Source organism: Microtus ochrogaster, chromosome 7 (genome assembly GCF_000317375.1).
Source record: "Microtus ochrogaster isolate Prairie Vole_2 chromosome 7, MicOch1.0, whole genome shotgun sequence".
Lineage (NCBI taxonomy): Eukaryota > Metazoa > Chordata > Mammalia > Rodentia > Cricetidae > Microtus > Microtus ochrogaster.
In genome coordinates, this window is record NC_022014.1 from 60099967 (window position 1) to 60127305 (window position 27339).

General features: G+C 47.6%; 1 protein-coding gene across 2 annotated transcripts in view; it reads right to left on the reverse strand.

Annotated features, from left to right (window-relative positions):
* The window catches only part of Pitpnc1 (phosphatidylinositol transfer protein cytoplasmic 1), a 265425-nt gene that overhangs the window by 130518 nt on the left and 107568 nt on the right, over nucleotides 1–27339 (reverse strand). For both annotated transcript variants that reach the window (XM_026780775.1, XM_013347522.2), the window contains exon 2: nucleotides 6972–7120. In XM_026780775.1, the coding sequence (XP_026636576.1) occupies nucleotides 6972–7120 (149 nt within the window). The remainder of the gene's footprint in view (nucleotides 1–6971; nucleotides 7121–27339) is intronic.

A 27339-nucleotide genomic window follows, 5' to 3' on the forward strand; every position in this document is an offset into this window, starting at 1 on the left:
TAAATAAATAAATAAATAAATAAATAGTATGACATTCCGTGTGACATGACAATCCTGTGACTTCTGCATGCAAGCCATAGGTCAACCTGGACTAGATCTAGGCAGCCGTTGGCTACAAAACAATGGGTTTGATTTTCTTTTGTGATTATGGGAATTCATCTTACTAATTCATGCTTCTGTCGTACATGAATTTCTTTTGAGACAGGGTCTCACTAAATAGCCCAGGCTGGACTTGAACTTTCAATTGTCCTGTGCCAGCCTCTTCAGCGTTGAGATTACAAGAGTGTACCACTACACAAAGCTGTCTGCATATCAACTTTCCTTTCTCTTTTGTGACATCATAATCTCCCTGTTGCTGAAATATGGGCCTAAAAATTAATTAATTAAAATAAATAAGAATGAAAAGTTATTGGCTTATCGCTTTCATGTGAGAGAAATGTTTTTTAGGTTATAAAAGGACAGACCTAGCTCCGACTCATAGAAAGGAAGTTAAAACTTTGCTCATCGCTGGCAAGGAAATGGATTAGGCACTGCCTCTTTGGTTACTCACACATGCAGAGGGAAAGTCAAGATCATGTTGAAGATGCATTTGAGTGTAAAAAAGGGGGCTTTCCGGGAGAGATGGCTCAGCAGTTATGAGCACTGACTGTTCCTCCAGAGGAAGAGTTCAAGTGCCAGCACCCACATGGCAGCTCACAGCTTGTCTGTAACTCCAGTTCTTGGGACCTGGCACCCCCATGCAAACATACATGCAGGCAAAACAATGCGCATAAAACAAAAATAAATAATTTATTCATATAAATAAAAAGGACGTACTGAAGTCTACCCTAGGCTGTCCAAGTGAATCCACCATGTAATGGTTGGCCACCTGTAGACATAACGGACCCATAGACAATGGACTCATGATCACATGGTTAGCGTGCCTGGAAATTTCCCCCGTCAACTGAGCATGAGTCTTTTTCTTGCCATCCCCAGTCACTGGCATTGGTCATGTTGGGTTTTCAGCATACATGAAGAGCTAATTCTTGCCCATCTAAGCACCGGATACACCCCTAGTTTAGTCTGTCCCTCATTTCATTCAACCTTCACTTCTTTGGGGTTCCTAGTTCTTTCAACAGCCTTCGTAACACACACTGGTGTTTATCTCCGTTTTTAAATACACCATTGAGGAACAGACCAAAGCAGCTGAGCTTATGTTCTGGCTGGTGGAAAATTAAGCAAGGTAGGCAGATACACGTTGTAGACCGTCATACTTTACTTTTATAGATGCTGCCCAATGGCAATGTCTACAACTCTATGTTATAGACATGTATAAATGTGCAGACACAATCATTATTTTATGTGTGTATACATAGGAATGATTGCTTCATACTGAATTATCAGCCCAAATCCCTGTTTTATTTTCAGATATAACATTCAAAAGCTACCATCCTTCCTCCAATTCTTTCTGCTTATTTACTGTGTGAGTACAGTGTCGCGAATTTGGGAGCTGGTTCTCACGTGCCACCGTATGAAGGCAGGGCCTCTCTCATTTGTGCATTACAAACTCCAGGCTAGCCAGCCCCTGAGCTCCTGGATGATTCTCCTTTCTTTGCCTCCATCTCACTGTTGGTGTGCTGGGACTGTAGATCACAGCTCTGTGTCTAGCCTTTTCTTTCCCTTTCGGTATTAAGCACCATGCACTGACAGACTGTGCCACTGGACACAGTCTCTGTCTCTCCCTCCCTCCCCCTCTTTCCCTCCCTCTCTCCCTCCCCCTCCGTCCCTCCCTCTCCCCCCCCTTTCTCCTAAAGCTAGTTACCTCGGGATCAAACTTGGCTCATCAGGCTTGCATTTCTGATGTCTTTACTGAGCTAGCTCCCTGGCCCTTCATCACGTTCCATATAGATGGCATTTGGGCGTCCAAAGAAAAACTGTTACATGTCCCTGTTTAATCTCGGAAGACGATGCTTCATTACAAATCACAAGCTTTTCTGACGGAAGCTTCTCACTGAGAATTTTAGACTCATAATCCTTCCTAGCTGTGGATTTCTCAAAGTAATGATAAGGCTACCATCTTGCTATTTAGCCAGACATTTTCTTCTCTGCTGTTCTTTTCCTATAGCTTGCCTTTATGAAAGCTTTTCACTTTATGAAATTTGCCAAAGTAAATCTGTTTCATTAAGCTAAACCACAGTGGAACCCTTCCATCATGCGACTGTAATGCAAAGGTATTCCCACTGAAGACATCTGGATTGTCTTAGGTTTTTTTCCATTGTAGTCAGTGACAGAATGGATCGCATAGTGCCTGTCTCTTAGGCACAACAGAGTAATTCTGTGAGGTTCCACCCTGAGGTAGGATGGTAAACGGGAGGCGTGAGTATTTCCAACTTTCCCCATTACTTCCAATGGTTCTGTAGAGAGGTGATTCCGGCTTGCAGCTCCCTCCAGCACTGGAAGGGAATTGTTTTCTCACATCCTTGATAATCCCTAGGCTCACCACATTTAATTTTTGTCACTCTGATGAGTGTGAGAAGAGGTGTTCTTGTTTTAATCTGTTTTCTTGCCTCCCGATGAGGTGAGCCTTTCCATGTTTGTACTGTTCCCATTTCCTCGTCTCTGAGTCGCATTTCCAACCCCCTTCTGGAGGTTTGAATGGATTGTTTGGTATTTTAGTTGTTACACGGTTTATTTATTTTTATTTCATTGCGTTGGAGTTTTGTCTATATGACAGTGTTGGATGAATCCCCCGGAACAAGTTACAAAGAGTTGTGAGCTGCCCTGTAGGTGCTGGGAATCGAACTGGGGTCCTCTGGAAGAGCTGCCAGTGCTCTTAACCATTGAGCCATTTCTCTAGCCCCTAGTTGTTGATTTAAAAAGAAACTATGGCTGGAGAGATGGCTCTGAGGTCAGAAACACACAGTGCTCATGCAGAGAACCCAAGTCTAGTTCCCAGCACCCACACTAAGCAGCTCACAACCACCTTTAACTCTAGTCCCAAGAATCTGAATCTGATGCCCCCTTCTGGACTCCATGAGAACTGCATGCATTTGCACATACATACAGGAACACACACACACACACACACACACACACACACACACACACAACACTTTTAGAAATTTTATTTGAAAGAGCTTCTATTTATTTAAGTGCCAGAACTTGTTATATAAAAACATTATCATCTGTCCATGTTCTGATGTCTTATCAGGCCTATCCCACTCTGCTAATAATAAAGGACGTTTATCTATATTTTCCTCCACTTTTTCCACATTTGGGGATGCCATTGATCTGTAATTTATTTTTACATGTATGCCGTGAACTAGAGGTTTGGCTGTATTGCTGACTGAAAATGCATTCGGTACAGCATCGTACAGTGAGTAGTAGATGCTCACTAACGTCTCTCTAACCCTCCCACCCCCACCCCAAAGTGCGGGGTCATCCCCATTCCAAACCCACGCCTCGTTTAGTTTTCCAAAGTCTATACAATTATAACTAGGTGATTTCTAACCAAGTACCTCTAAGTTTCTTTTTCTACTGCGAATGGATGTTTTTTTTTTCAAAATTAAGTTCTTACAGCTATTCTTCCGATCTGTGACCTACACGCGTAATGTGTGGCGTGATAAACACGGTGATGCTATCGATTCTTGTGTATGAATTTACACAACCACCTTACTGATTTCTTATGTTGATCTTTTTTTTTTTTTTTTTTTGGTTTTTTTGAGACAGGGTTTCTCTGTAGCTTTGGAGCCTGTCCTGGAACTCCCTTTGTAGACCAGACTGGCCTCGAACTCACAGAGATTCGCCTGCCTCTGCCTCCCGAGTGCTTATGTTGATCTTAATAACTATGCGCAAAATCCTTAATTCCCATTAATTGATTCTAGTAATAACTGATAGTTTAGTTTTCTTTTTTCCTTTTTTTCTCTATGATACGCGTGCGTGTGTGCGTGCGTGCATGTGTGTGTGTGTGTGTGTGTGTGTGTGTGTGTGTGTGTGTGTGTGTGTTATGCCTGCCAGCTGCCCTGGTTTACTCTCTGTTGTTGTAACAGAACACCCTGACACACGCAGCTGAAGGGGAAGGGGGTGAGCGTAGCCCAGGCAGCAGCTACGCTCATGATGGGAGGCATCCAGGTGGCAGGAACGTGAAATAACTAGTCGTACCCACAGACAAGAGCAGGGAAGGACCGCGTGCAAGCTTGCACTCAGCTCTACTATCTCCACTCTTCCACAGTCCAGGATCCCCTGCCTTGGGAAGGATGCTTCCCACAGTGAGCTGGGTTTTCCCACATCAATTAACAATCAAGACAGCCCCCATAGAAACACCCTCACACGCCCCACAGACACGCCCTCAGACACACCCACCCGAGACAGTCCCTCTTTGAGAGTCTCTTCCCAGGGGATTCTAGACTACGTCAAGTTGACAAAATGAACCATTGCACCAGGCAAGCACACTACCAGTGAGATTCATCCCCAGCCCCATGCTCTTGTTTTACTGCACTAACTAGTACCTTCCCACGGTCTCAGATAAAAATCAACATCTCTCTTCAACCCCTAAATTATATTAGCATCTTGAAGCATTTCCTTCACTATAATAAGTACCCTTTAATGTTCTATTATTGTTGTCTATTGTTTTGATGCTACAAAGACACCACAAGGAGTCAATGTCCACGCCTGTACAGCATTCTGTGCTCGGTCAGCCTGGCGTGGGGGTTACCAATTTCTTCTATATGCGCTTCTCCTTCAGTTTGAACCTTGTGGAAGTATCTGTCAGCTGTTCTTTCTTTTTAAAGCACTGTAATTGTTATTGTAAGTGTGTGTGTTTATATATGCCCACGAGGGCACTGACGCCCTGGGGCTGGAGTTACAAGTGGCTGTGAACTACACCTGATGTGGGTGCTGGGGACCAAACTATGATGCGCTTTTAACCTGGAGCCATCTCTTCAGTTTGAGCGTCTCAGTCTGTCGTGAACCAGTAGGCACGGCTGACTCACACTTCCTCCCCATGTGTGTAGGCCTGAGGCCAAATGTCCTGTCGCGGTATGAGTCCAAAACCCCTATCCCCAGACATGAGGGCTACAGTGGTCCTGATGTCTCGCTCAGTTTCCATGACATTCGCTCGCTGGTCCTTTTCCCATTCTGACTCCAGGACCTAAGGATTTCCCTTTCTTTGTTTTAAGCTCAGCTTTATATTGTTATATTTCATCCTGTGTTTGTCATAGGAAGTGGGGGAGGGTCAACGCTAATCTTTCCAGTTACTATTACTGGAAGTGCGCAGAGTCTATTTATAACGCATTTCCCTCTCGCTGTGTTTATGACTCCTTTAAAATAAATACCATATATTCAGATAGAGAAAACAGACATGACAGACAGCTGGAGACGTCTTCTGTTCCAGCAAAAGTTATAAAGTTTCTAACCTTTCTCTGGATGGGTACTTTAGGGAACTGTCCCCAGGCAATCACTTAAGCGAATGCAACTGTAGCTGAGAAATGGAATTTTCCAGTTTCTATTTTCCCGACCTTCCTACACGTCTCCCTGCTCCTTGGAGGTGATGGCTGAGGGGCACCCACTCCTGTGTGCTTGACACCCTCCACACTGAGAAGACCAGAGCAGAAGATCTGTCTCTAGCCATAGCCAGGGCCCAGTGACTTTGGCAGATAAACATTTGGCTGGGGCCTGAACTGCTTCTAAACCACGGGAACCCGCAGCTTCCAAGAGATGAGTGGGATCCATCTCATCTGCATTTCAGCATTGACTCAAGACTTCCAGGGTACTGTATCCCTGGGCAGCTGAAAACATATTTGGTTGATCAGCCCAAGGCCTTCACTGTCAAGGTACTGGATTGGAAGACTTCCACACACTCTTCTGACAGGAGTGGAAATCTCGTCTTCTGACAGCATCGTGTACTTCAGCCTTTGGGAGAGAGATGTGTCTAAATATGTTCCCCACCACCACCCCGAAGAAAATGACCACATTCAAGCCACTGAAGATAGGGCAATACTCACGGGGAGACCAGTGAGTAAGCGGAGTTGTCCAGTTGGTGTGTCGGAAATGCTTCTCAACAGTCACAAATGAGCCAGAGCGTATGGCAGTGGCAGGCCCGTGTGTGCGTGTGTTTGTGTGTGTAAATACACTGTGGAAAGGCTAATACAAGGCTTGTTTGTTGAGCAGTTAATTTCAATAAAAATATATTTTATATACAACTACAAATATTTGAGTCTGTGTGTGTTACATGGAGGCAAGAAGTCAACATTGGGTATTGTCCTTATCCACTCTCTGTCTAGTGTTTGAACGCAGAATCTCTTATTTAACCCAGAGTACACTAATCTGGCTAGACTGGCTGGCCAATGAGATCCTGGAATAATCCTATCTCTGCCTCCCAACAGTGGGATCACAGATATATGCTAGGCCGAAGATCTGAACTCAAGGGCCTTCCTACTAGCATTGCACACATTCCTAACCCTTTACTACAAATATTCTGACTCAGAGAATATTAACAGAAAAGTAAGGGCTGGATGGGGATATAGAATGGGGAGAGAACTGGACAAGCCCCAAACCATTATGTCATTGACAATAAGGAAACAGAAGATATTAAAAAAATACATTTTGCAAAGCAGAAAGCATAGCCTGGCTTAGTGCTGGTTTATAATGTACCCAAAAGGAGAATAATGACCACAGGAAGGGTGGGTCCCTTAGGGAAATGGAAGCTACCTTAGCCACCATTAGTTCTCTGGGAACTCGCAGGGACATCGGACAGTATGTGGAAAACCCATTAAGCAAGACCCATAGCCACAGGGGCTGCTGGATCCCCAACTATGTCAAGCCACAGTCATTTCCTCTTCCTGGTTAGCACTGACCTTGGGATAGATCAGATTTCATTTTATGTCATCCAAGGTAGCTTCAAGAGAGTCTTCCCATTCTCCTGATGGATGATTCTGGTTTTGAAGCAGTAATATGGGTGGCTGTCAGGGTAGCGCCAGGAGGGAGGGACTCACCTGTTGAGATACACTCGCTTCTCAGTGAACTGCCCATTGCCGTGGTGAGGGTCCTCGAAGGGCTCGTTCTGCACGACCTCCACTCCTTCGCCCCGGTCACTCTGCTCATGACTGTGCTTGCTGATCATATACAGCTGTCCGATTTTGTACTGCAAAGCAAACAGAGAAGGGGAGACAGAGAGGTCAGCCCCATCTTGCCTCTGACGAATCCCCACACTGTCCTCCAGCGACAGGATGCCCAGCCGCTAATCACATCCACCTTCTGCTGAGAAAAGCCAGCAGCCACTTGGGTCTAAGGTGACTGTCCTTGGAGCCTGGCAGAGAATTGGGGGCGAGCAGAAGGCAGGAGCTGCACGTTCCTGGGAAGAATAAGTGGGCATACCAAGTGCCCCCTGGGGCTCAGGCCCATGCTGAGAGCGGTCTGGCCATACAGGGTTAAAGGTAGTCAGTGTCCTATTTGGCTTGGCCAAAGGCAGCCTAGGGTGTGTTATTTCTGTCCTGGCTTTCTAGCTAATTGGCAGCATTGCTGGGCACAGGGATTAACTGTCACCTGCATCTGCTCCCGCCTAAAATAGCAGTTCTCACAGGTGGCTAGACGGGATCGTGAGAAAGGTTGGTTTTGTCACATCCAATCCAACTTGGTATTGTTTTGTTTGTAAGACAGAGCTTATGAAGCACAAGCTGGCCTCAAACTCACCATGTAGCCAGGGATGACATTACACTTCTGCTCCTTCTGCCACCGAGAATACCTGGGTGCTGAGGTTACAGGTGAGTACCACCAACCCCGTTTTATTCAAAGCTGGGGACTGAACCTAGGGCTTCACTCATGCCAGGCAAGAATAATTGTTTCTGAGACAGTCTCTGCCAAGCCCACACTGGCCTGGAACTCTTGATAATCCTGTCGCTAAGGCATTCACATGAGCCATGAACGCTAAGGCCCCTAGATGCTTACAAAGCTACAAATCTGCATGTCACACGACTCAGTTCGAGCCCGTGCCATGCTGAGGAACTTCTCTGGTATCATTTTCAACCAAATGTACTAATGGTGTGGGGTCTTCCAGAGTTCAAAGGCCATGTGTCAACCCTACAGTGGGGTCATGGAGCAATCCGGGACTGAAATGTTGTCTTTACTATCTTCATCCCTAAGCTGTCCAACTCTTTCCTGCCTCTCTCTGAGTCTGAGGCTGTGAGATGGCCCAGTTCAGCAGAACACGGAACTTGCCACCAAGCCTGACGACCTGAGCTTGGTCCCTGAAACCCGCTTGGTAGAAGGAGAGAGCTGGCTCATGAAGCTGTTCTCTGGCCCCTACGCATCCGCGACGGCAGTTGCCCACACACAACTAAAATTTAGTACATTAACAAAAAAGAAGCAACAATAACAATTCAAACAGAAAAAAACAAACAAACAAACAAAAAGCCAATCCCAGACCAGCAGGTGGACATCCTGGTGGCAAAATGAATTTAGTGACACACTCTGCGTGTGTGGGAGGGGAGAGAGGTGTAACTTTTGCACAAGGGACATTTCTGCTTGGGTCAGGACTCTGCTGTGATCCTCTCACACAAAGTCACCACCGCCAAGACCTGAATCTTGGGCAGGCTAATGAGGGTGCCCAGTTGCTCCTAAAAGGGTCCTGGCTAGCAGGGATGCACAGTCCCCGTCTGCATGCAAGAGAGAGGAATCTGCTAACTTTAGAGAAAACTGAAATATTCAAGTCAGCACCAGAGCTGAGGTCTCTTGTCACAAGGTAACCCCTCCACCGCCAGCTTCATACTGAGGCAGGGAGTGTGAAGATGATCCGAACAGGCTCCAGTCTGCAGCCAGCTCAAGGGACCAGACCCAGTAACCATGACAACGAACCAGGCTATTGGCTGGATCTTCTCCAAGGGCTATGCTTCCTATCTGGCCATGGTCCTGTCCAGAACGAGTCCGTGTTTAAAATGCTTTTAATGTGTGTTTGTGAACTTGTGGGGAGGGAAGGCGTAAGATAAGAGCAGGGACAGGACAGAGGAAGCTGGGAGCTCAGTCCATTTTTAAAACAAATCAGAGAATCAGAGGCTTGACCTGGCTTCCCCTGTGTCCAGTACAGCTTCTACTTTTTGTTCCGGAAAAACTAACAAAGACGTCCCACAAGGACAAAGCGATACCCGTGAGATCAACTGTCCACCTTACATGAGCTGAGGCCGGTGCTCTGCCACTCAGTGAGTGCAGAGGTCAACGGCAACGGCTCATGCGTGGTGTTTAAAAACCCGATGGTCACAGACAGCGGAATATTACTCAGCCACAAAAAGGAATGACATGTTGATACTGAAGCCACTCAGTGTGTGTTCTGGGTTGAAGAGTTTCCCCCTCTTAGAGTTCAGATCTTGAAATCTCTTGGTGGGATCATATTTTAAAAGATGCCACTGGGAGGCTGGAGAGATGGCTCAGTGGTTAAGAGCATTGCCTGCTCTTCCAATGGTCCTGAGTTCAATTCCCGGCAACCACATAGTGGCTCACAACCATATGTAATGAGGTCTGGTGCCCTCTTCTGGCCCGCAGACATACACACAGACAGAATATTGTATACATAATAAATAAATAAATAAATAAATAAATAAATAAATAAATAAAAAAGATGCCACTGGGATAGGCTTTAATCCAGCGCAGAGACAAGCAGGGACACAGAAAGATTGTGTGAGGAGTGGGTGGCCTTGAGAAGCCACAGATGGGGGCCCAGGGCAGATGTGCCCGTACCAGACCTTCAGAAAAAGACCTCTTCGCTCACGTTCCAATTTTGTTTGTTATGTCAGCCTTAGAAAGAAATAAATCGCTGTGGTTTAACTACCCAGTATGGGTCATTTTGTCAGGCAGGCCCAAAGAAGCAGCACAGGGGCCTGGGGACAGCTCAGTCAGTGCAGTGCTTGCCACACAAGCTTAAGGCACTGAACGTAGACATGAGTGAGCACCCCCCCCCAACACCGGAAAAGCCGAGCGTGTGGCAGGCACCTAGACTCTCCACAGTGGGGAGGTAGAGGCAGGAGGGTCCCTGGAGCCGGCTGACCAGCAAATGAAGGTGCTTGCTACAAAAACCTGACTCCCTGGGTTCCAACCCTGGGACCAGCGTAAGCGGGAAGGAAGACGGCGTAAAGTTGTCTTTCCCACCACCGCCCCCACCCGGATCTAAAGGTAGTTAATGGTTGCTAGGGGAAGAAAGAGATATTTTCTTATGTCTTGTAGCCACTAGCCCATGTTACTGGGAGTAGATAGCCCCTAAGCTATTTACTGTATATGCCCCTATAAGCAGCCCAGATAAAACTAGGGTTACCAAAAGCTGGGGAGTAGATGGGTGGAACACAGGCATGAAGGTAAAAAGGGGGGAGAGCTGGGGAGGGATCAGCAGCAATAGGAGTGGAGACAAGAAGGTCATGGGAGATAATAATAATAATTAAAATGCATTGCACACATGCATGACAATGCCATGTTATAGAAAATCGATATACACTTATAAAATATGCTTAAAGATTAATTTCATGTCCCGTGGATTTTACCTCGAGTTTTAAAAGAATTCCGAGTCTGAAGTCACCCACTCTCAAAGTCCTGTCAAGGTCTCTCACTGGAAAGCTCAAAGGAGAGCGGCATCAACCAGCAACACTGTCTCTGGGAGCTTTCAAACGTAGGGTGCCAAGGTCGATGCGGGACACAGAAAAGCCATTAGCCAGACGCGAGTCAGCCTGGCTGGGCACAGCTCGGGTGTTTCCTGCTCTGGGGAGATGGATCCAGGCAAGGCAGGGGCTGCTGATTCACAGCGGCCAGCGCGAACCCAGCTGCTTGGCCTCATTGATCATTCCAACGGCTCCTTATGGGCCAGCCCAGGGCAGACACCAGCCTTAGCTCACCATGACTGTGTCTGTCTGGGGGTTGGGGGGTAACCTGCAGGGGCTGGGGGTGGGAGGACAAAGGCTCCATGTCTGTCCCTTCCTTCCCTCCCAGGGAAACCAGAACTGGTCTGTTGGCATGGTCAGCAGAGAGGGCCAAGCAGACAAAGTCTGTAATGGTTTTATTGTAATACCCCACTTTTGACTCTCAGACATGAGTACCAAACGGTGTCGCCGCTATGGGGAGGGGACAGATAGTTCGTGAACCATGTAAGAAAGCCTCATCCAGGGGCTGGAGAGATGGCTCAGCAGTTAAGAGCACCGGCTGTTCTTCCAGAGGACCCAGCACCCACATCCAGTGGTTCACAACCACTTATAACTCCAGCTCCAAGGGATCTGACGTACTCTCTGGGCTGCATGGGCACCTGCACATCTGTGCAGATATACTCACATATACACATAAGCAAAAAGAAAAGCCAAGTCTGGGGTCACCCCAGACCTTTGACATTTCGATTACAGGGCAAGGGTTACTTATGGGGGCACACTAAAGGCCAAACCACTATGGTACAGCATGGTAGGGGCACTCACAGGGACTTTGGGGGACTAAATAGTACCAGGCTATAGGAGTTCATCCTTGGGAGGCCTACCCTTTTTTCCACACTCACGCAAAGTTCCTATGTAAGTCAGGGAAGACACATGCCCAGATCACCACTTTCAGACAAATTTGAATACTGGATGAAGGAACTAAAACCGAAGGTTCGCAGGAAGGCTCTGATGGTATCAAGGCCCAAGACCTGATGGCAGAACCAGCACTGATTGGCATCTTCCATTCACTTCTAATATTCACAATGAGCCAGCTGGGTGGGTATCAGCCAATGAGGAAACAGGGGTTTGGAGAACCCAAAGAAGACCAGTGCTTTCTCGATTCGTGTGTGTATACACGCATGTGGGGGCCAGGACAGCCTCGGGTGTCTGCCCTTGGGTACAGTTCACCTTGAGTTTTGCCACATAGACTAACTAGGTCTGCTGGCCTCTGAGCCACAGAGGTCTGCTCTCTCTGTCCTCCTGCCCAGCTCGGAGATTATAAGGGTATGTCAATGAGTTTGGCTTTTGTGCCCTGGTTCTGGGGATCAAACTTGGGACCACCACTGCACTTTACTGCCTGAGCCTTCTCCCCAGCCTCTGCCTTTAATAGGTTGATGGCTTAAAAAAAAATCTAGGCCTCAATGTGCTTTAAAGTGAAAGGGGGGTGGGGGACAGGAAACCAGGCCTCTGTAACAGAAGTCTAACTGACAGATCAAAGTTCCCTTACCTGTACGCAAACGGCACAGTGGTTCAATTAGATTCCACATCTCTGGAGAATCTATTGTTCCAGTTCTGGAGTTAGGGTAATCATCATTACAAGTAATCAGGACTAGAGGCTGCTGCTGGCTGGGTCTCTGAGTGCGCTATCATCTCAAGAGTGACCCCCAACAATTATCTCCACAGTCGGGAGCATCACAGGGGTCTGAATCTTCCCTAATTGTGCACAGCATTGTACAGGCATTGGGGCTACGGAGGTGGGGCCAAGGCAGGCTGTAGAAGGGGCCGAGAGAAACCAAGGTGTCGCTGGTTCACACTGTCTCCTAACTGTAGGACTGAGTGCCACTGTGCTACTTTCTGTGGTTCAACAACCTCAAGCCTTAATGAGAGAGAGAGAGAGAGAGAGAGAGAGAGAGAGAGAGAGAGAGAGAGGTGTCCAACCAGGCTGTAACCCAAGTACATTGGAGTCTGAATGAGCTAAACAGTTTAGTATCAACTTGATATTTAATATCAAGCTAAAGTCTTCTGAGAGGAGAAAATACTTCCGTAATATCAGACTGTAGGCATTTTCTTAATTAGTGATTGACAGGGAGGGCCCAGCCCATAGTGGGTGGTACCATTCCTGGGCTGGTAGTGCTGAGTCTATGAGAAGGCCCGCTGAGCAAGTCAGTAAGCAGCACTCCTCCCTGGCCTGTGCCTCAGCTCCTGCCCCAGTAGGCTCTTGCCAGGCTTGAATTCCTGTCCTGGTTTCCTTTGATGATGACTAATGATAAAGAAGTGTAAGCCAAATAACCCTTTCCTCCCCAACTTGCATTTGGTCATGGTGTTTCACCGCAGCAAAAGAAACCAAACTAAAACACTGAGACAGGAGGATTAACCAGTTCCAGGCAGCCGGGGCTACAAAGAGTGTGCCCTTAAAAGTGGGGTTGGGGTTTTAAATAGCTCAGTGGGTAAAGTGCTTGCCAGCCAAACCTAAGGACCTGATGTGAAATCCCCATTAAGTCAAAGGGTTAACCCAGAGCTACTACAGGGAAGATGACAAGCAGAGATAAAAGATACCCAAATCTCAAGGGTCAGTTAACAGGGTGTGTAAAAGTGCAAATGATAAGATAGCCTGTCTCAAATAAGGAAAGGAGTGAGAACTGAAACTCAGGGTTCTATTCTGACCTCCATATGTGCAGGATGGTACACACAAATGAGCACACACATCACGCATCTCTCTCTCACACACACACGCACACACAGACACACACACACAAAGATATCTAAAAACAAATATAATAAAATTTAAAAGGAGTCTCCAAGCTAGCTATATAGCCAAAGTTAACTTTGAGTTTCCGATCCGCCTGTTACCACCTTCCAAGGGCTGAGAATATAGGTGTGGGCTACCATGGCTAGTGTGAATCTAGCTGTTTTTAGGCAGAAAGTTTGTGAGTTCTAGATGAGAGCCCTCCTTCGAGAACTCAGCATGTGACTGAGATTGCCGTTAAATCACTGGTAAGGAACATGGGACTGATTGTAAAGACCCACAACATCAAAGGGAAAACAAGAAGTTTGATTGTTGGGAGTGGTAGCTCTAATTTATACCAATTAAGATTTAGAGCGAACCCATTTTACCTTCCCAAACCTTGGAGGTAGGGTGGGGTGGGGTGGGGTGGGGTTGGGTTTCTGGCCAGGCATCAGGGGTCTGGCTAAAGCACGCGTTTCCAAGCCTGAGGAAGCACAGGTCATCAAGTAAGCGATTGGAGAAACCCTCCCTTCTTCAGGACCAGCTATCCCCTGGGCCACCAGGGAGGTGATAATTGTTTCCCCTGTGGAAAGCGCCTGGTTGTCAACAAGAAAACAGGGAGCGAGTGTCCTCATTCTGCCTTTGACTTAGCTCTGTAACCCCAAACAAGATGCTTGTATCTCAGCTCCGTTTTGCAAAATGGGAGTAATAAAACCCTTCACAGGGCACAGTAAGAATCAAATGAGGAAACAAAAAAATCACAAGTTCAAATGCTTCATAAATCACAGGCCTGGCTACAAACAGCTACAGCTACAATGCAAGTAGCTACTACAGCTGCTTGGTCCCGCTGGGGACCAGGACAAGCCAGTCTGCTTCTTTACATTAGTGCTCTGAGAAGCTGGAGAAAACGGGGCCCCTGCCATGGACCAGAAACCAAGCCAAACAAAATACAACGCCAACCTACCCCAGGCATGGTGCACATGCCCGTTATCCTAACCCCTTCCAAGATGGCAAAGCTTGAGTTTGGCCGGCACACAATAATGTGGGCATGCCACTGCACTGACAATGAAAATGGTTCAAAGGTTACAATTCAGGTTGTGCATATTTTTATTTTTTTAATATCACGTCGCGTTTGTGTGTGTGTGTGTGTGCATGCGTGTGCATGTGCGTGCGTGTGCACGTACGCGTGTGCCATGGTGGCTGTGTGGAGACCAGAGAGTAACTTATGGGAATTGGCTCTCTCTTTTACTATGTGGGTCCCGAGGAATCAGACTCAAGTCACCAGGCTGGGCAGTAACTGTTCTTGCATATTGAGCTACCTCACTAGACTGGTTTATATACCTTTTAATCACAATTTTTATCACTTTTTCGAAAAGGCCTGAGAACATGTCTTTTATAGTCAGTATAGTTTGTACTAAAATGTGACCATCTGGCCATGATGCAATTTTCGTTATAGTTAAAAGATTTATTTTTTTTTTAAAGGTTTATCTATTTTTATTTTATGAGCATTCCTGTTTTGCCCGCATGTATGTCTGTATGAGGGTGTTGTAGTCCCTGGAACTGGAATTACAGACGGTCATGAGCTGCTATGGGGTTGCTGGGAACTGAACCCAGGTCCTCTGGAAAAGAAGCCAGTGTTCTTAACTGCTGAACCATCTCCCCAGACCCAATTATTTAATTTTTATTCATTTATTGCATGTGCATGCATACAAGCATGTGCATGCATGTGAGTGCATGTGCAAGCATGTGTGTGAGTACCCAGAAAGACCAGAAGAAGGCATCAGGTCCCCTGCAGCTGGAGTTAGATATATCTAGGCCAATGGTTAATAAAGCAGGTGCGAGCTGCCCAGTGTAGGTACGGTGGACCAAACTCCAAATGAAAAATAAATAAATACAGGTAAGTGTTTGGGCTGGGCATGCAGCTCAGTTGGTAGAGAACTTGCCCAGCAGGCATGAAGACCTGGTTTGATTCCCAGCACCAGATACAACTGGGTGTGTTGGTGTGGACCTGTGTGTGGTACAGGGAAGGTGGAGACAGAAGAAGCAGGAGGTTCAAGGTCATACTCGGCTACAGGGTGAATTTGAGGTAAACCTGTACCACACGCAGCCCTGTCTCAAAAACCACAAAACCATCTTCAAGAGACACGGGTCTCCACATTTTCCTCTTCACATCTTTGGTTAGAGAACTTAGGTGACGGCATTGAACACCAGGGAACAGGAGAAACAGATGTTGTCTTTCCAGAGTCTCCCTGGCTCCCGATTCGCCAGACAAACCCTGTGTCCATTGGGTCTTGGGCCTTGAGAGCTCACAGGAGTCCTCTAGAGGAGTCACAGGGCAGATGCTGCCAAGTGACATGCGGCTGACGGTGCCAAGTTGTGACAGTAACCCCGGCAGAAAGGAAGCTGATGAAAGGGCCCAGATGTATGCTGGTCCCTTCAACCTACCAGGTGCAGGAGCACAGTACTTAATGGCCTCTGACCTTGACATCCCACCCAGCAGCCCCCTCTTCAGCTGCATCTCAGTCTGGGGTTTTCTCCAAGAACAAGCTTCACCCCAAGGCCAGTCTCAATTCTCTCTCTACAGGGAAAGTGCTTTAAACCTGGTGTGTTCTGCCCAGCAGGAGGATCATTAACCCTTTTGTCTTCCAGGCTCTGAGATTCTAAGGGTAGATTTTCCCTTGCAGACAGGGAAGTTTAGAAGAGGGGGAGGGGTTGGTGACGTTCTTGGGTGTTCCTTCAGATGTCACTCTGCCAGGTCAATAAACCACAAAAAACCAATATCCGATCCCACAAAGAAAGATCCAACCCCAGGCTCAGATTTCGGGAAATCAGCGCATCATTGCGTTTATCTTTCCTACTGGACTTTTATGAGCAGCCCTCAGAGGTGCCTTGTTTACGGAGCGCCTGTGTCATTGTGCTAGCATGCAGGGGCAAAAAAGGCTGGTGGAAAGACTTTTAAAAAGGGCTGGGCTGTTGACATCTAACTTAAAAACAAACAACAACAACAAAAACAACCTCGGTTACAAACTCATAAACAACCCTGCACAGGGATGCTGAACCCAGTCCACAACAGAGGAGGGTAGAAAGGAAGAATTCAAGGTTGGCTTTGCACAGTTGAAGTCTGGTGAGATATCCTGGCAGTCACTGCAAGGATGCTATTGGGAGACTTAGCCTATTCCAGCCATCACAAAAATTCTGATGCACTTTACAGGGAAGGATTAAAAAAAAAAAAAGCATGTGTTTAAAATAAAAAGAGGCTGGAGAGATGGCTCAGTGGGTAAGAACACTGGCTGCTCTTCCAGAGGAACCAGGTTCAACTCCTAATACCCACAAGAAGGTGAAACATTTTAAAAACTTTTAAAAGTGCATATTCTGTACAGCCCAAGGATTCCTTTGACTCCCAGGTCAGACAGGGAAATGACGTCATGCACACTCAGCATTTTACAGAGCGGCTGAAACACTAGGTGTGTCAATGAGAAGCTAGAAGGTCAGCCATTAGTGGGAGCCCGGAAGAGCCTTGAGAGAGCAAAGGCAGAATCTTTTAGAAGGCAAAGTAAAACCACAAGGGAAGTCGCTCTGGAAGAATGTGTGGATTCTCTGTACGCGGGTTGTAGGACACTGAGTGGGTATTGAGTCCTGCACATCCTATATCATGTTTGAGGTGTGTGCGTGTGTGGTGTACATGTGCGTGTGTGGTGTACGTGTGCGTGTGTGGTGTATGTGTGCGTGTGTGGTGTACATGTGCGTGTGTGATGTACGGTGCGTGTGTGGTGTACAGTGCCTGTGTGGTGTATACTGTGCGTGTGTGGTATAGTGCACACAACAGCTTGGCATTAGGTGAACTCCTCGATTGCTTTCTAACTTGCTGTTGGAGGCAGAGTCTCATTGATCCTGGAGCTTACTGATGAAGCGGGACTGACTTGCGAGCCTTGGGAGTCTCCTGCCGCTGCTCCCCAGAGCTGGGGTTACAGCCCGCACTGCCATGCTTTACCTGGGTCTGGGAACCTGAACTCAGGTCCTCATGCTTACACAACGCATACGTCACAGAGAGTCATCTCCCCAGTCCCTGGATCATTAAAAAAACAAAACAAAGCAAAACCAAACAAAACCAAGTGCCCCACACATGTTAGACCACCCTACAGACAATGGGGGCAGAGCTGTGGACAGCAACCTCCATGTTGGTCGAAGACAAGAGTTTCCTGAGGGATTCTGTCTGCAAGACAGCATGAGGCCACCAGCTGGAGGCTCTTGACACATCATCAGAACTCTCTGGCGGTTTGCAGCCAATGTGAAGCGGATCACAAGGCCCGGAAATGAAGAGGTCTGCTGACAGGCTTGACCTTTAGCAAGCAAATGAGGTGCTTGCGTTGACTACAGAAGGAAACTGCACACCAATCCCAAGACTAGAAAGAGACTCTATGAGAAGGGAGCTTTTGAAGGACCTGTGTCATCTGCCTGCCACTGTTTTGTCTATGTTTTAGGACCTTGGTCTGCTATCAAGTTGTTCCCAAGAGATTTGTCTGATACCAGGGTGACAGGGTCTTTCTAAAGAACAAAAGAAGCCTGCTTGTGAAGCTATTGACCTCGGTTGAGGATTTTCGCAATCCTGTCTCTCAGGGACCAATAGAGTCAACAGGAGCTGTAGTGCGGCTGGAAGCAGACGCGTACTGGCAGGAGTGTCCGCAGTTAGCTCTGTGTCTAGGAGACCTCGGGAGGACAGGAGGGGAAACCGAATGCAGAAGAACGCTCGCTGACTACAGCTGAACAATGGAGGCTCTTAACGTGAAAGAATGAGTCAAGCTTCCCCATGCCTATAAAACCAAGACTTCAAGAGTATGCGCAGGCCACGGAATCGCTTGGCGGAGCATGTTCAAGTCACTTCACAGTGACTGTGGAAGAGGGGGCGACAAGCTCTATGTGAAGAGCTAAGCTTGGAAGGTTCCAGTGGCTTCCCGCCCCAGGCGTGACGGTGTTCATAGCCAGAAAGTGTACACAGCTGGCTGTGGGGAACGCTTTGGTTGTTAATACTGATTTTCAGCCTGACAGGATCTAGAGTGGCCTAGGAAGCAGCATTCTCCGGACAGGACTGTGAGGGAATGTCTAGACTGCAGTAACTGAGGTGAGAAAAGCAGGCACTATTCTGTGGGTTGTTGTCACAGATGCCACAAAAAGGAGAAATGAACCAAGGGGCGACATTCCTCTCTCGGCTTCCTGCCACTGAATGCAATGTGGTGAGCTACCTTCCGCTCCTGCTGCCACGCCTCCCAACATGATGGACTCTATCACCTAGAACTTTGAACCCAAATAAACTCTTCCTGTAAGTGGCTTGGACAGGTATTTCCAATGAAGATAACTACTACGAACCTACACATCATCACCACCATCACCACCATCACCATCATCAATATCATCACCATTACCACCATCACCACCATCACCATCATAACCATCATCACCATCATCACCATCACTACCATCACCAACATCACCAACATCATCATCACCACCATCATCACCATCAACAACATCATCATCAACATCACCACACCACCACCATCATCACCATCACCACCATCATCATCATCACCACAATCACCACCATCATCACCATCATCAACAACACCATCATCAACATCATCACCACCATCACCACCATCACCATCATCAATATCATCACCATTACCACCATTACCACCATCACCAACATCACCAACATCATCATCACCATCATCACCATCATCACCACCATCACCACCACCATCACCACCATCATCATCACCATCAACAACATCATCCACCATCATCATCACCATTATCAACACTATTACTGGAGAAAATGGTCTAGCTATTGAGAGCAGGCTAGCCTCCAGCTTGAAATCCTCCTGCCTCCTGGGATCACAGGCCTATGCTACCACTTGCCTAGCCATTTTCAATAAGCAATTCACGTCACTAACTGTACTTAGAACGTTACAGAGCTATCCCCACCACCCACCTCCAGAACTGTTCTATTATCCTGAATAGAACCCTTGTACCTGGCACGCAGCGCCCTATTTCCCCACTCCTGGTCACCCCTTGTCTATTGCCCGTCCCTATGAATTTGTCCACACCAGATGCCCCACAGAAATGGAGTCAGGCAACATCTGTGCCTCTTTTTTATTATTTTGCTTTCAGTGTGTGGCACGGTGGCTTTCAAACGCCGTGATCATCCCCACAGCAGTGTGTCAGGATGTCCTTCCTTCCCTGGGCTGAGTAATACTCCCCCTCCCACACGGAGGGGCCGTACTGGTTGGCCATTCTTCTGTAGGGAGACAAGCCGGGCTACCTCTGGGCTATCACGAACAAGACTGCCATGGTCCTTGATGAGTCTCTGCTTTCTTGTGTTTCCAATATAGAGAGCAGGAGCCTACAGTAACCCTTGGCTTAACGTTAAATTCTCCATTTCCTTGTATTTATTTTGTGTAGGTGTTAACATGACGAGGTGTGTGCATGAGTCACGGCACGTGTGTGGAGGCCAGAGGACAACCCGTGGGAGTTGGTTCTCTCCTTCCACTGAGGGAAAGCTTGGTGGAAGGTACCTTTTGCTAGCTGAGTCACCTTACAGGCCAGTTACGCTTCTTAAAATAATTATTCCTATATATCAATTTTATAAAGGCTTCATTAGGACACTCTCACACATATAGGAAATGCACCTGGACAACACCCCGCTCTCCCTTATCCCTGTCTCCCTCCCACTGCTCTCTCTCATGCTAGGTGTCGCTCTTCTATCATTGTGTTCTCGCAAATCAAGATTCTGCGAATGAGAGAAAACATGAGCTATCTGTCTTTCTGAACTTGGCTTATTCTGTGTAACACAATGATCCTCAACTCCATTCCTGCAAATGCTCTGAGTTCATTATTGCTCAGAGCCAAGTAAGATCCCGCTGTGTAGACACCACCTCTTCTATCCAGTCATTGACAGACTTTTAGGCTAGTTCCTGGACTTGACCAATTCAGAACCGTGCAGCAACAGGCGAGGTGCACAATTATCTCTCTTTGGTGCCCTGAACTGGAATCCTCCTGAAATATTCTCGGGAGTGGGATAGCTGGATCGTGAAGTCCCACCGTCAGTTTTCTGAGGAACCTCCATATCGATTTCCACAATTGCCCAACCTGTTTCCATTCTCAGCAGCAGTGAGCAAGGGTTCCTTTCCCTACATCCTAACCCAGCATTTGCTCGCAAATATTTTCTTGAGAACAGTCATTCTGTGTGATCATTTCAAAATCTCAACGTAGTTTTTCTTCCTTAAAATTATATATATTACTATATATTATATATATTACATATAATATATATATAAAGGATGGTGGTGCACACCCTTAATCCCAGCACTTGGAGGCAGAGTCTCCTGTGAGTTCAAGGTCAGCCTGGTCTACAGAGTGAGTTCCAGGACAGCCGGAGCTACACAGAGAAACAGTGTCTTTAAACACACACACGCCATACATATATAGTTCCATGTGTGCACGTGTGCAGGCATGCATACAGGTACACAGGAATGCAGATGCCCTTGGAGGCCAGAAGACAGTACTGGATCCATCACGCCATCTCTCTAGCTTCCTCAGTGTAGTTTTGATCTGCATTCTCCTGATGGCCGAGGAAGCTGACATTTTCCTATTGATCATTTATATATTTTCTTTTGAGCAATGTCACCCTAGGCTTAACTTTTTGAGGACCTCCATAAACTTCTTCCATTGGGCCTTTCTTTTTTATTCCCCCATTGGCCAAGCAGAAGGGCCCAGGTTCCCCACATCCTCATCAGCCCTCATTTTCCCTTCTGTGAACTACAACCATCATGAAGAAGCCATGGGATGCTTTAGGTCAGCTCTGGGTTATGCTTACATAACCTCTTGCTGTAAACCCCATAGGAGGCAGCACTTGGGAAAAAAAACCCTCTCCCAGGAAGCGCAGATGACCCTGGACGAGGTTTCTACCCAACTATTGCTATAAGCAGTAGGCTCACATTCATGAGAGGTTACCTTCCCCCAAGGTGTCCCCTGCAATGCTCTGGAGATGAACACAGGCAAACTCTAGGCAGTCGGTGGCTTTGATGCTGAAAAAGGCCGAACACAATTGCAGCTAAGTCGGTCTCTGTAAGGGCAACTCAAGGAGGCAGCTAGGAATTATCACCATGGGAGCCCCAAGGTGGTGGAGGTGGGCGTGACCTGAAAAGGTACTGCTATTTCTGCTTCAGAAGCTGTCAGCATCTCTCGATGGCCCAGCTGGGGTTGTAGTAAATTATAGAATCATAGCATGGGCAGCAGCAGAGTCCTCCAGAATTTATGAATTGCATGTATATAATAGACTCAAAGATTTGGGGTGGGGGGGGACAAAGCCATTCTTTTTCATGGAAATCTCCTCCTTTCCCTCATTTTCCTTCATCATCATCCTCACCATGCACCAGCTGTTACAGGTGCTGCTCAGAACACAATTCAATGCTTTTCAGTTAGCCCATGGAGCACCATATCTACCAGCCTCCCTCCCTCCTCTCCCCCCTCCTCGTTCTCCCGGTCTTTTCCCTCCTCCTTTTCTTCCACTATCTCATCCTCTCTCTTTCTGGCAGTGCTGGGAATGGACCCAGGGCCTCACGGATGGTAGACAAAGGGGCCCTACCACCGAGCCCCAAGAACATCACACTGATCCTGGGCCCTCTCCCTGGTTTTCCAACTGGTTGTCACGATTCTATTTCAGGCAGCTGATGCCTTTGAGAAAGCCGCCTCGGAACTGACTTTAAATCCTGCACTAGACGTTACAGATGTTGCTCATATGTTTGGAGAACACAAGTCAAGGCTTTTTTAGTTTACTCCTGAGATGTGCAGCAGGCACCCGTATCTAATCCCACAATGTTTTCATAACCCAAATGAAAACCCATTCTCATGAACTGTCGCTCCCCATTCTCTCCGTCCCAGGCCCTGGTAACAACTAATCTGCTTTCTGTTTCTATGAAAATGCTTGTCCTGGGCATTTCTTACAACTGGCAATAAGTATGCTCTCGTGTCTGGTTTCCATTACTTGATATCTTTTTAAGCTTCCCCCATACTGTGGCAAAAATCAGTACCTCCTTTTCATTACTGGTTATCATTCCATCATATGGGCATACCACATTTTGTTTATCTGTCACCTGCCGATGGACACTGGGTGTGCTTGCGTCTTCTGTTGAGAATAACACTGCTAAGAGCAGCGTTTCTCAACGTGTGGGTCTCAAGCCCTTTGGGGGTTGAATGATACTTTTGCAGGGGTCACCAAAGACTACTGGAAACCGCAGATATTTACCTTATGATTCATAAAAGCAGCAAAATTACTACTTTTATAAAGGAGCAATGAAAATCATTTTACGGTTTTGGGTCAGCACAACATGAGGAGCTGTATTAAAGGGTCGCAGCGCCAGGAAGGTTGGGAAACACGGTACTATAAGCATTTGTGCATGAACATCTGCAGGGACACGTTTCCAGGGCTCTCTTTGGGACGGAATTACTGTGTCAAGGGGCCACCTGTTTAGCCTGTTAAGAAACTGACAGACTTCCCACTGGAGCTACTCCATTCTCCCTAACCCCTTTAATGGCGCTCTCTCAATCTGGAAAGTTTTACATCACCTATAGAAGCAAGAATGTCAGCTAGGATGATGGCCGATCAAATGCTGGCTGTGCAACCATACGGACATGAATTTGGATCTCCACCACCTACCAAAAAAAACAAGCTGTGTCTGTCTGTGCGTGTAATCAAAGCCAGGGGCCAAGGAGAGAACCCCAGGGCCTCTAGCCAGCTGGTGAGCTCTGGCTTTGGTGAAAAGCCCCATTAAAAGACATGCGTGCAATCAGTAGAGTGAGGCACTCAGTATTGGCCTGTGGCGGCCACACCTGTACACACATGCACACACACAAACAGGAATGTCAAACAAGTGGCTTCCAGAGTCCAGAGTAAACCAGTGGCCTCAGGCCCTCCCATCACTGCCTTACACTTGGGCAAACAGAGTTTACCGAACAAACACACCCAGAAACTTTGCAGTCACGGGGCATCTTCACATTACACAGATCTGAACTTTACGCTTGGGGCAACTAAAGCGATTGCTGAAGCAGCAGATGCAAACGCATGCAGACCTGGGGTCTGCAGGGGTGGGAATGGAGCTGCACAGACCCATACCAGCCCCTCCCCTCCACCTCTAGCACAGCCTTGAGGGAGGGGCATCCAGCACTGATCATGAAGAAGGAGCCACTAGGGACCTATGCAAGTTTCTAGACAGTCTGCCTGTCTCCCAAGAAGCCCTGGGTTCCACGGTGCATTCCCATCATCCCTGCAGAGGTCTTAGTCCCCACGACACAGCAAGTGTGAGGTCAACTTGGGCTGCAAGATCCCCACCACCACCATCACCACCACCATCACCGATAAAAAAAAAAAAAGATAAAAAAAAAGATTAAAAAAACAAAAAAAAAACAAAAAAAAGGAATGAGGAGGAGACAGCCAGCAACCCAAGTCAGTCCTGGAATGAGGAGGAGACAGCCAGCAATCCAAGTCAGACCTGGGAATGCACTCACCTGACAGTGGAACTTCCTGCCAAGGCAGGAAAAATTCTTTATAAAACCTGCTATGGTGTGTGGGCTTCTCTCTGCCCGGCATGGAGCTGTACGATTGAGTCCAAACTAGCCGAGTACACACAGCAACTCTGCTGTGGTAGTGTCTGACCTCTGTGGGTCTGTGAAGAAACTGATGCTCAGAGAGGTTAGGTAACTTGTCTGTGGTCACCAGCCTAGTTAGGTAGTAGGCTGTCTGGCTCCAGGATTCCCTCTGTCATTCCTTTCCTTGGCCCCATGCTTGGGATCCGGAGAGAAGGCCATTTCTAAGTCTGGGAAGAAGGATCACGGGAAGAGAAGCGACTTTTCCCACACCTGCCTGTTGCTGATGTTTTCAGCATTGCTAGGAAGGATTTTTTTTAATGAGGTGAGAGAGGACACAGCTAAGGCGAATGAGAAAGAGGTCATGGAGGGGACAGGGAAAGCCACCAAGGATGTCCAAAATTAGCAGCTAAGAGCCTGAGGTCCCCTACCTGCTCCTCCCACGCAAACCCAACACAACTATTAAATAAAGGCCGCCTACCCATGGACGTCCTTGAGGTTTGAAGTACAAATTAAAATTAATCAGTCCACTCCATTTGGGCGCAGCAAATGTGGGGGAGGCAGGGATTCCTGCAGCTGACAGCTGATGTGACGGCAATTTCATGAAGAGGAACAAAGGAGCATCCCTGACGTCGGGGTTGAAAGTATCTGAAGGTGACTCTCTGATTCGAACCACCAGCCTGAAACATTAGACAAGAGCCAGATGCAGACACTCCTGGGAGAAAAAGCCCTTCCCTGCAAACTGACAGCGGGAGAGGGGGTGATGTCAGACAGCCTGATCTACCTTCTGGGTGGAGCCCCGCCCACACACCAGGGAGAACTGTGATTCCCCGTGGGACCACATAACCAAAGCCTGCAAGAAGTGGAGCTCTTGAGATAGCTCAGCCGGCAGAGGTCCTAGCCGCCAAGCCAGACAATCTGAGTTCAATTCCCAGACCCACACAGTGGAAAGAGAGACTAGATTCCTGCAGGTTGTTCTGACTGCGACTGTGTGCCATGGTATGTACATACAAACACACACACACACACACACACACACACACACAAATGCACAAATGCAACTCCTCCCTTGAAGAAATGCATAAAGAATCTAAGCCCAAGGGTGCAAACCTGCGACACACTCACTTAAGGCCACCATCCCCACTCCAGCCCTGGGCGCGGTGGAGAGGAAGACAAGACCATGGTCTGTGGTGGTCCCCTCCCCAATTTCCTTCTGTTCCACGACCCTCCTCCCACTCCGGTGGGAGCTGTTTACAGATCCCCTTGACAGCCCCAGGAGGAGCAAGGCCTTTCTTGCCTTCTCCTCCTGGGCAGATGGGATTTGCATACTGACATATTGTGAATCCAGTCACCCAGGTAACGGGGCTCCAGTTAGCAACAGCAGAATGAAGGTCAGCCCAGTTCCTTCTAAAATTAGAAGTTAGGCAGTTCTGCTTTTTAACTGTTCAAGGTAGGATGCCCAGCTAGATGTGCAGATGCGATTCTTAGAATGAACTGTCGGGCGGGAGACTGAGAGCTGGCGACTCAAAGCAAGTTGGGGACGTAACAACAGGAACAGAATGTGGGTTCCAACATGTGGAAGCTGTGGCCATGAGCTTCCCTGCCTCTCACCTCACCATGGCTCCTGACATTAGAGCGAGCTTGGATTCTGGTCTCCCTCAACTCTTCCAGCCGTGCAGGATCTGCTCGGTCCACACCAAGCAGTTTAGGGCACCACTCTTTTGCTATGGTCCCCTGTTTCATACAGTTTCCTGCCACCCCGAGCAGACCCACACCACCCAACAGCTCTGTCCCCGCCCAGCTGGGTGTCCCCTCCCTGGGATTTCTTCCCTCTCTTTTCCCTGTAAAGTGAAGGAGTTGATGAGCTTCCAGGAACCCCTGAAGTGCGCACCTCACTCTTCAATCCTTTTCTTTTAAAAGGTTAAAAGAAGCCAGGGAGTGGTGGCGCACGCCTTTGACCCCAGCACTTGGGAGGCAGAGGCAGGAGGATCTCTGTGAGTTTGAGGTCAGTTGGGGTCTACAGAGCTAATTCCAGGACAGCCGGGGCTGTTACACAGAGAAACCCTGTCTCACAAAACAAACAAAAAAGTAAATAAATAGATAGATGATAGACAGCCAGACAGCCAGATAGGTTTAAAGAGCCACCAAACTCTATGGTATGGTATCTGCATCAGTTTTCCCGGAATGATCGCAGGGAGCGAGTTTCAAGGATGCCACTGAGTGGGGAAGACAGGACTCCACCATTTTTATAAAAGGTGTGGGAAGCATCTGGCCACACAGAGCTAAGCGAGCCTTCATACCAGTCATGTGCAGGTGGGGCCTTCTTAGTGCATTCTTTACGGTGGCCCCAAACACACCTAAGATGAGCTGAGCTGCGTCTACCGGGCCACAGCCAAGTCTCACCCGGCTCTGTGGCAGCTCTAGTGCTCTGTCTGAGCGTAGCTCGATTTCGCCTCGTGTGTCCGGTGATTCTTAGAAGCTCTGGCGCTGCACCTGCCACAGTGGGCCGCCTTCACGGCTCCCTCACTACCCTGAGGGTCACTCCAGGAGTGACTTACGCCGGGGTTTTCTCTTCTGTCCCACTGTCAATCTGACCAAAGCTTACACTATGCTGACTCAATGAAGGAATGACTCATAGTCTGGATGAGCTCTTTGACATTGGAACTTTTTCTGTATTCTCATAGCACCTAGAAAGCAGCTGCTTTTATTTTTCCTTTCCTTTCCTTTCCCCCAACCCTCTTTTTTTTTTTCTTGGAGACAGGTGCCAATGTGTAGCCCAGGTTGGCCTTGAGCTGGATCTGTGCCAGCCTCATCTCCTGAGTGCTGGGACTACAAAATGCCCCACACTCTGCAAACTCAACTTTCTGATACTAAAGGAGTCACTGTGCTTTTTAAAGACCAGAGCGCTAGAAAACACTTATCAAACAGGAATGGCAATCCAGACAGCACGGATGTCAGGATGGATAACGTGTAGTCCTCGGGATCAGAGAGCTCAGCCTCTAGCCAGGCAAAGAACCTGGAAGAGAGAGCATTGTTGTAATGTAGCGGGGCTGCTGAGGTGGCTCAATGATCAAGGCACTGGCCACAGAACCAGAGTTACAGTGCCAGGATCCACAGCCAGCTCCCGCAGGACACCTTCCGCCTGCCACCCACACACCATGACACACATTCACCTATATTATAAATAAAACAAAAACAATTTCTTTCTTTCTCTTTTTCTTTTTTCTTCTTTCTTTCTTTTTCTCTCTCTTTCTTTCTTTCTTTCTTTCTTTCTTTCTTTCTTTCTTTCTTTCTTTCTTTCTTTCTTTCTTTCTTTCTTTCTTTCTTTCTTTCTTTCTT